Source organism: Ursus maritimus, unplaced genomic scaffold, assembly GCF_017311325.1.
Source record: "Ursus maritimus isolate PB19 unplaced genomic scaffold, ASM1731132v1 scaffold_29, whole genome shotgun sequence".
NCBI classification, from domain to species: Eukaryota; Metazoa; Chordata; class Mammalia; order Carnivora; family Ursidae; genus Ursus; species Ursus maritimus.
In genome coordinates this window covers 24,780,819-24,790,661 of record NW_024425452.1, presented here as the reverse complement: position 1 = coordinate 24,790,661, position 9,843 = coordinate 24,780,819, and the positions used below count along the sequence as shown (strand labels likewise).

Sequence of the window (9,843 nt, the reverse complement as noted above, 5' to 3'; positions counted from 1 at the left end):
ACGTTCATCTGTTTTGTTTCTTAAATTCCAATTATGAGTGAAATCATATGGTATTTGTCTTTCTCTGACTGACTTATTTCGCTTAGCTAATACTCTCTAGTTCTATCCGTATCGTTGCAAATGGCAAGATTTCATTCTTTTTGATGGCTGAAGGACATATTTATTTTATATACACTTCAACTCAAATTAAAGGTTTATCTCCATTTAAAAATGAGAGTCCGTTGGCAGGCATCTCCTAAACTCAACCTCATTTTCCTTCTATATGGTAAGACTGTAAGTAGCCTTTACTTTTAGGTATAAAATGCTTATTCATGTTTGAAATATATTTTTAAAGAACCTAGATTAAGATAATTGTTGCAACTGTATTCTAATGACTAAATACTCATTTTTCAAATTAGAAACTATATTACTCTAGCCTGGCTATTTTGCATTTTCTACTGTTGAAAGGGATAAATATAATGAAAGACATCTTGCTAGCCTTTATAATTTCATTTATTACCAATAATTTTTATAGTTCCATTCATTTCCCAAAGTGATACACTAGTAGTTTTGATGACAAAAAATTACACACATGCACACACACACTCCAGATCTTTGGGCCTATTATGGTCTTTGTTCAATGTAATTATCATGAATCATATTTTAGATCCAAAATCCAGATGTGCACTTAGGTCACAGGCATGAAAACTGTACTCGTTTCAATTTAGCTTTATAAGCCAGCCAGGGCAAATGTGAAGACTAAAGATGCTATGTTCAAAGACTTTGCATAGCAAATTCAAAAGGGACAACTTCAAGCAAAAACTCCAAAAACAGATCCTTCTCCTCATTATAAGCCATAGGGTTGTCATCAATACTCAAAAGGGTCTCTCAAACTAAATAGATATTTTGGGGGATCTTCTCCTGTGCCTAATTTTCCATCACCTTCATGTCCTCATTGAATAGCTCTGATTACAGTAACATTCCATAGACTAAAACAAACCTTATACAGAGATCTCTATAAGTACATGCCGGCTCTAGAACAAGACTAGCCTCTGATGCCAGGGAGTCACAACACATTTATCAAGGAAGCCTAATGTCAGAAAAAAAACCCTAGCCTCTGTTAAGCCATTTGGAACAGAAATAGTCCTAGCTGGCCCTTCAGGTACAGGTGAAATAATGTGGGTCCCTATAAAGCACAGTCCTCCATTCATCTAAATGAAAGCACTCTATGTTGCATTTGAATTTTCTGTCATTTCTAGTCTCCTTACTTATATCAATGTATCTTATCATTTATTTACCTTTGGAAAGTTAAGCTTGGTGTGGATTTTGTCACTATGATGTGGAGTAACAGCCCATGAAAATTTCAAATGGCAATGAAGTTTCAAAGGAAGAGCATTCTGAAGTGAGTCTTGGGTTTATTCACTAACCATCGAGGAGAAATGGCTTACGTTCATACAGGGAAAGACTTTTTCTACCATGGAATGCCAAGTACTCTTGTTTTTGTGACCTTTATGGCAAACTTTATAACCTGAGTTATGTGAGCCCTTTTAATTAGAGTTAGGGGATCCATATACTCTTTAAAATTGTACATAAAATTTTGTGTGCAGCAAGTATTTTTCTGAGAAAGCCCATTGCTTCCTTTATTTCTCTAATGGGCCTATATGATCACTCTCCAAATTACAAATGGTTAAAGAGTCTGGATGAAGGGGTGACTCAGACTGGGGCACTGCTATATTGCCTTGGTGCTCTACCTTTAGCTTCCGGAATTATCCTCTCTTGCAGGTCCTCAGCCTCAGCAGTATGCTTTTATTAAGAACCCTATTTAAGCTACACACTTAGGAAATCAAGAAACCATACTCCGAGAAAATGAGCTTTATGATTACATACAGAGGGCAAAGAAATTCATCTCAGAAAGCACTTTCATGAGCTATCAGGACTCTAATGAATCATATTTTTGAAAAGACTTTAGTATCAACAGGCAAGAGAAATACTATATACAGATATGTTAATATCTCTTCCCTGATGAGTCCCTTAAACAATTTCAAAGACACTGATGAAGAAGAAAAATATAGAAAACAATAATAACAAACTTTATGTAATCTAAGTAAACTAGTAGAAAACTATATCTTGAAATAAAAGTAAAACTTCAAAGTGGATAAAACAATTGTTCCAATTTGGATGTGCTTAGAAGTTAAGAATAAGCTCCAAGGGCTAAGCATTCTTTAGAGAGGGAAAAACAACCAACCAACCAATCAACAACGACAACAAAACACTGCAAGGCTAGCAGCTTCTTGTTACCACAAAAAAAGTTCAAAAGCTACGAATAAGTCTAAAATATGTGACAGATGTTATACAACTGAAAACACATTTCCTAGAACCCACATCTGTTACAATCAATATGCCCCCTTTTCTGAAGTCAGCTTTGAAATTTATTCAATATTGACAATTTGTCAGAATAAGAATTTATCTCCCTGGTCTTTGAAACTCATACAGCTCACATAAAACCTTCTTTGAAACAGGTGATTTCTAGTAACTAGGCATTTGCAATTTTTGGTTGCATTTCTGCAACGAACTGACCAACTCCTTATATGATTATGATAATTACCTTCTTAAAGACAAAAGATGGCCTACTTGAAGCAGGCTATCCAAAATCTAAACCCATTTCACTAGCCTACCATTTATCAGTGTGAAACTGAATAGAGCAAAAGTCTTCTTGATTATTAATATTACTGTAAGATAATTAGTAATTCTTCATTGATCTCTATTTTTATAATTGGGCATGCTTCCTTTTAATCTTCCAGGCCTTAAAAAATTGAGAGGAAGAAATATTTATTTTATTGATGACTCTCCTCACAGTCACTTTCCTGTTACCTCCTAATTGGATCTGGTTTTCCCTCGAGGCCACCACAGTGGGAAGATGGCATTGTGGAGGGGCTTGCTGTGCTTAGTCTGTCCCAGCGTCGGCATCAGGGCCTCTCTGCCTCTGGCTGCCTTGATCTGCCCTCTGTTAAGACAAGCTCTAAAAGGCCACAGGTCACAGAGTAACTGCAGGCACAGGAAGCTGTAGGGACCCTGGAAAACTTCCCTCATCCCCACCCCGATATGCTCACCACATCCCATCTCCTCATTGCTATGTGGATGCTGTTGTGATTGTGACTGAAGTTTGTATATTAAAGAGTTTTTATATGTTTGGTTGATCCAAAAATAAAAAGCACTTCATCTAGGGGAAAAAAAATTATCTAAAAGGCATAAAAACTGCCTGTGTTGGTCATTTCTTTAGGTCTCAATTTCATTATTGAGCTTCCATGCCCATGTAATTAAACCTTGTTTTGTTTTTTCATGTTAATCTGGCTCATGTCACTTTAATTCTTAGATCAGCTAGAAGAAATCTGAATGGTAAAGAAATTTTTTTCTCTCCAACACTCCAGGATTACCCAGAATATATACTTGCTATTCACGGAGATTAATTTTGTCTTTGTTTTCCAAATGAATTCCATCATTTCTCTAACAAAATTTTCCTCAGGGCCATTCACAAGCAATACTTGAGAATGAAAATATCTCCTTCTCCTGAAGAGCTTTTTAACTATGTGTTAATAACTAACGGTATCACATAAAATCACAAAGTTCGAAGAGAACTGAGTGGGCAATCTTCTGTACAATAATCACTTCACTAATGAAGTTACTGCCTTCATACATATATTTTTAGAAACTGTAAATTCAAATAAACTGCTCCCTCAAAGTTAGATAGAGAAATCAATCACATTATTTTCTTCTCATCTCTCAGGTGCAAATGTATGGGAGCTTGAACCATCATTGCTTCAGTCTTCATCTCAAAACAGTGTATGTCTATCATGGAGAAGACACAGTAAGTGTGACCATGAACACGAGATTCGTGATCTTTGTCAGCTAGCAACTACCACCCTCTGCAAGTACATGCCTCAATTCACAATAAAATCCTCTATCCTCTAGAAAGAACATATTTAATTTGTCATGAATGTTAACTAGCATTTGATAGACAGCAACCTGATTCATACTTTTACAAGTAGAAGGTGGCTGGCTGCTTCTTTTCCTTTTGCCTCTGATCTCTTGGATTTTAAGCTTGTCCTCAGCAGAAAGTGGACCTCTTGAAAGTCATTTGCTGGGAGGAGCAGGCAGGCGCTTTCCTCGGCTGCTCTCAGCAGTACTTACTGTACCTGAGAGGGAGCGAGGGAGTAGCCAGGAGAGCTCCTGTCCCTGGCAGGCTTTCAGAGAGCCCCAGAGCCTCTGCATCCAGGACCTTATCCTGCTGCTGCATAACTCGAGATGCCTCTTCTCCCTCTCTCCCCAAAGGAATAGAGTCTAACAGCAAGGGCCCTCAGGGCACCTCAAACTTGCTCAATGCCAGTTTGGCAAAACAGTTACAACGAAGCCAAGAGATTTACCAGCTTAATTTAAAAGAGCCATAATCTCCCTTCCAAACAGCCTCAGCTGCTGAAACACTGTAAATAAAAAATAAAAAGAGCTCTATTCCTTCCCTTTATTAAGAAAAATGTATACCTTTAAAAATTTAATAGTGTCTTTTTCTACACAGAAATCATCATCAGAGGATCCTAAGGACCTGAAAAACGTTACGTCATTCACACTGAGAATAACAGTAGTCTCTTTTCTAACAGGGAGGTTGGAAACAAGGGCCAGGAGGGGCCTTGGTTACTCTGTCACCCAAGGTCATACACCTAAATCTTTTGACCCAGAAGACTGCATTTTCCTTTCTTTTCTTCTGTCTGGGCTCTCTGTTCACTATATCTGAACAGTTTTCACTTTAATCCACAGCTGAACATCACAGAAACGCAGGCAATTCCATGCTGTGTTCTAAAACCAGGACTGTCGATTGGGAGAAACCAGGCCTTGGCAGCCTTTGTCTAAACACTTCAAGATAACGATCTATACAGAAACTGTTATCTTTTTATCCTTAAGAAGATTAAGTTCTGAAGCTTTCTAATTTTAGTGAAATTCAGTAAACAGGGAAAACAATTGCTCAATCAGAAAATAAAAATATATACTTTCTGAATTGTGTAATTTATATATATATATATCAATATATATCTATATCTATATAAATCAAGTTGAAAGTTAAATACTAAATTGTAGACAATTTAATGTACACTTCAGGTAGTCACTTAAAACATGAAACATGAAAATAACTTCATATAATATAACTCAATGATCACTACTGTATTCTAAAATGATATATTTGTGTAATTGCCATGTTAAAAGCAAACTATTCCTTATTCTATATTGATAGGCTCTAAATAAAGCATTTTAATATCTTACTCTTGGGGTAATTAAACAATATATTCCATTAATTTTACATTCATGTATAAGATTAATATAGCTTAGTTTACCTGCTCCTGAGTGAAACGTATGAAGTAGGAGAAACTGCAGAAACCCAGCAAACATAACAGCAGCATCGGACTGTTTAAATAAATGCTACTGGCATTAAATCACTAAATTCTAGCTAGCAAAGGCAGCAAATTCACAACACAATGAAAAATCCACCAAAAATGCAAAAGAAATTTTAAAACTCCCTGTGGTCCTTGCATTCTAAATCAAAACCAAAAAAAAAAAAAAAAAAGCCTGCAGTGTCCAACATTATACAACGGTGACACTAAACAAGGCCATAAGTGCTGCTGTCATCAAAACAGATCTCTGCAGTGTACAGATTCTCATTGATTACCGCATTAATCTATAGTGCTCTGTGCTATACTAAAGAGGTTCCCACTGTAGCAAACACCAAAGCTCTGGTAGGTCTGTAATTAACCGTTTCCTGAAACAATGCACAGAAGATGTTACCTTCCTGTAGGCAGAGACACGAAACGAAACGAAATGAAATGCTGTGGTCCCTTAAAACTAGCACAAGAGAAAAGACTCAGGCACATGCTTGAAGAGTTCCTCCTATTATCCCCCCAGTGACACTGCACTGAGATATCCATGGGCTAAGATAACAAAGTCAAGCAGACCCCTGCTGGCTCGTGGACCACAGAAAACTCACCTGAAATGATTTGGTCCCATTATCAGTCACTGGCAATGGTCCTGCCAAGCTCTGTGTAACAGATCATTTCCCCTGCAGTTTCCCTGAGAGATCTCACTCAGCTCAATGACAACAACTGGCACCAGGAGGCATCAACCAGGAGTACAGGAGTGATTGTTGAGAACACAGACAAAAGTGTTCCGGTATGGCCAGCCTAGTGCTAATAGTGGCTCATCTCCAGGGGGCAAAAGGACAACTCCAAATAGGTTTTGCCAAGGAGTTGGAGGGGGTGGGTCATATTATATTCAGCATTTTAAAAGATGCAGTTTTTTGATGATCGTAGAGTCACAACTCACAGTCTTTCACAACTCACAGATTTTTCTCACTGAGACACAGAATCATCATTTTCTGTTAGGTCACGACATTTATTCTATTGACCCCATATCATGTATTTCAGAACAACAGCAACGATAAGAACAAAATTAGTTGATTTGAAATTATGCCACTCCTGAAATTTCATTTTTATCATGGTAACATCATTCAGTTTCCAGAGACAACAATGAATAATGATACACTTCTCTAATTACTGGGGAATATTATTGAAAAGTAGAGGCAGACTGTTTCTAGTTTGTTTTAGAAGATTAAAATGATCAAATGATAATAGGGGAAGAATTAAGAACCATCTTTCATTTATTTAAACTAAATGTACTGTATTTAATTAAATTATATATACTTGTCAAAAATAATTATCTGATAAGAAAAAAATTAATACTGAACCATGGATCATCTCAGCATTACCAAATCAACCGCAAAATATCAGCCTCACACAAATCGGCAAGTCTGAATGTTTTCAACCCCTTAAGAGAACATGTCTTTAGTCTCTATTTAGAATCTTTGATTTTCTTTACCCCAAACAAGTATGCTTAAACTGGCTCAAGTTAAAGATTGGCCAAATTGTTGCTGGGAAAAGAGAAAGACAAATAAATATTATCTGAGTGATTGTTATGTGCCAAACATGGCGCTGTGTTAATTTTACTTACTTCATGCAATTCTCCTAGGTATATGGCAAAATCAGTATTACTTACCCCATATTACTGAGGAAGGTCAAAAATGCTAATTAACTTGCCCTAGGTCACATGGTTTATAAGGAGGAAAGTTGGAATTTGGACTTGACTTTGTCTGACTTGAACGTCCATGCAAAAGCTTTTCGCTACACCATGTTACATAGGAGTTACTGCAATTATTTTGATGGATTACCTCAAAGTTAAGGTGCTAGAGACTTGGTGTGGAAAACCACAGTGATGCAGGGGCCTACAATCATCTACCTCTATTTCCTACATTTGAAGCCAGTGAGGATTTTCCAGAGCTGTTTATGGGGCTGAACTCTTATCCTTGCTGAGTTTACATTTCTTTCACTATGACACTGTCATAAAGAACACATACAAATGTCATGGTCTAGAGACTGATCTGCTGGCCCAGCAAGTATACGGAAGATGATCTGTGGAAGGGGAGTAAAACTTTCAACAACCAATTTACCAATTTCCCCTAGGTTCACGTGATACCATATAATTTTGTTTGATTGAAATGTAAGAATCTATGGACTATATAGACGTATGTGGGCTAAGCCAACTGAATTAAAATATCTTAATTCACTGCATGTGACTATTATTGTATCCAAGTTTTGAGGTATTTCTTTTTTGTATTTTCTCCTATTTCTTTTTTTCCTCATTAACTGGTATGAATTTATTTCAGATTATAAAGTCATTTTGAATGCTATTAATCTAATATTTTCCTCTCATTCCATGTCATGAATTTATATTAATTTGGTATAATTATCTTGAATTCCCTAAAGTGCCTCCATATGAGGATTAATCAAATGGTAACAAATTGTTTTTCTAACAAAAGATACTTGGTAAACCAAATAAGGTCTCTGAAATGGTATACATAGCTTTCATAACTAGAGTTAAAATACAGACTCAATATGAGAAGGGGCTAATACTAACTTTATTTTAAAATACCCTTTCACTTATTTCTGGGTACCACATACTCTGAGATCCTATGCATAGTAACAAGTGCTAGTCACTGAGGACACTGTCCACACACATGTAAAAAAAGAAAACCCTTCCATTTTTATCTTGTCAATTCTGAAATTTATATTAACAATATTTACTTATTTAAAGCATTTCTATCACTCTGTCCATTTTGAACCACACATATCCCACCTTAGGGTTATATATTTCATAGCCTCCCACTCAGCTGTGATTCTACAACCTTTCAAAGACCAGCAGACTGATTTCTCTGGGAAGAGAACACATAAACCCTAACATCACTGCAATTTGGAGTTTGCTTCATATATACTATTTGACCTTGTGCCACTATGGTCCAGGTCAAGGCCTGTGTGGAAGGGTTTCAGCTCTGTTCAAGAACCCAGGATCCATTCTTTTGAAAAAGTGACACAAACTTCCTATATTTGGACTCAACTATCCACCAATGATGGCTCTAATTTGTCAGGTATTCTTACTCTCTGTATTGGCATGACGTAGCAAAGCATGGAATACACTGACTACAAAACAAAACTCATGCACGATTAAACAACTTGTTATTGCTTTTCCTTGTTGTCAGAGAATATTGACAGTCTAATCTTTAAATCTTTTTGGGTTGGTTATTACACAAGAAAATAAATCACGAATGTGATTAACCATCTTACAATCTTTAGGGCTACATTGCAAATCTAGTCACCTCTTTTCAGAGAAAAAGAAGGTAGATAAAGTTGGTAGCCGGAAACTTTGCTCTGTGGAAAAAATGGAACAAAATCACTCCATACCTGACACACACAAAATGGGAATATTTACACTGGAAAAATAGATACAGAGGGAGTGTTAAATACAGGTTTCTGTCCAACTCTTAAAAATAATGAAGTGGGATTCCCGTACCCCAAACTCATTTCGCTTACCGGCACCTGCTCCTCGGACCTCGACTGTTCCCTCTTCGGAATCAACGGATCTCACTTCTCCCCACCCTTCTGAAGAGATGGGTATCCCAGGTGCACACATGACAGCAACCTTGTAAAGAAATTCAGCCTGGGGATTTTCAGCCTTGCTTTTAAACAAATTCAAGATCTTATCTAAGAAGAGCACAGAGTGCGTCTTCCACCACTCTGCTTACATCATTGAACAATAGTACCAACCCGTGGTCAGGAGCAGCAGAAAATGGAAGCTAAGAGAACATATTGGTGTAAGCATAAGAAAGACTCTTTGCATGACTGACTCAGGTCATTGCAGGCACTGTGCAGCTATGCAAAGGATTGCTTGGATAAAATACCACACATAAGCCTCAGTGGGCCTGGTGGTGTGGAGACTGGTAGCATTTACTGAGGAGAAGCATATTGGCATCTCTGTTGGGTTTTAACCAGATCCACAGGATTCAGGAAATAAGCTCTCTGCCAGATGACACTATGCTCCTAGCCATTCCTTCTGTTTACTTATCCTCCAAATTGCTCTAACTAGTGGCCTTTTTCCCGCTGTGAGCTTATTTGTGGAGAGGGCTAAATAAAGGATTTTTATGACAACAAAATGGCCATTAGCCCATAGGATGATTTCTTAAAACATAACTCTTCTGCTTTTGTTTAGTACTATTAAAATCAATTAAATGAGAGAGTTTCTTATTATTATATCTTTGATTTGTGAAGAAAAAAAATGTTCTGTTTCTTCCTGAAAAAATATTTGAAATTAGCTTATCTCTGTACATATGTACATATTCTTTACATATTATTTTTTTCCTATTTACATAAACTATTGAAGGTAGATTCCCTCTTCCTATTGTTGTATTTTCCTAGTGAAGGCAAATTATATATATAA

General features: G+C 36.8%; 1 protein-coding gene across 40 annotated transcripts in view; it reads right to left on the bottom strand.

Moving 5' to 3' along the window:
* RIMS1 (regulating synaptic membrane exocytosis 1) overlaps positions 1-9,843 on the bottom strand; it is a 466,474-nt gene that overhangs the window by 176,730 nt on the left and 279,901 nt on the right. For 39 of the 40 annotated variants that reach the window (XM_040643626.1, XM_040643623.1, XM_040643617.1 and 36 more), the window contains exon 1: positions 8,940-9,051. The exons of the other annotated variant lie outside the window; for it this stretch is intronic. In XM_040643626.1, coding sequence (XP_040499560.1) covers positions 8,940-9,039 — 100 coding nt within the window. In that variant the 5' untranslated portion in view covers positions 9,040-9,051. Of the gene's footprint in view, positions 1-8,939; positions 9,052-9,843 lie in introns of those variants that run through there. 40 annotated transcript variants of the gene reach the window in all.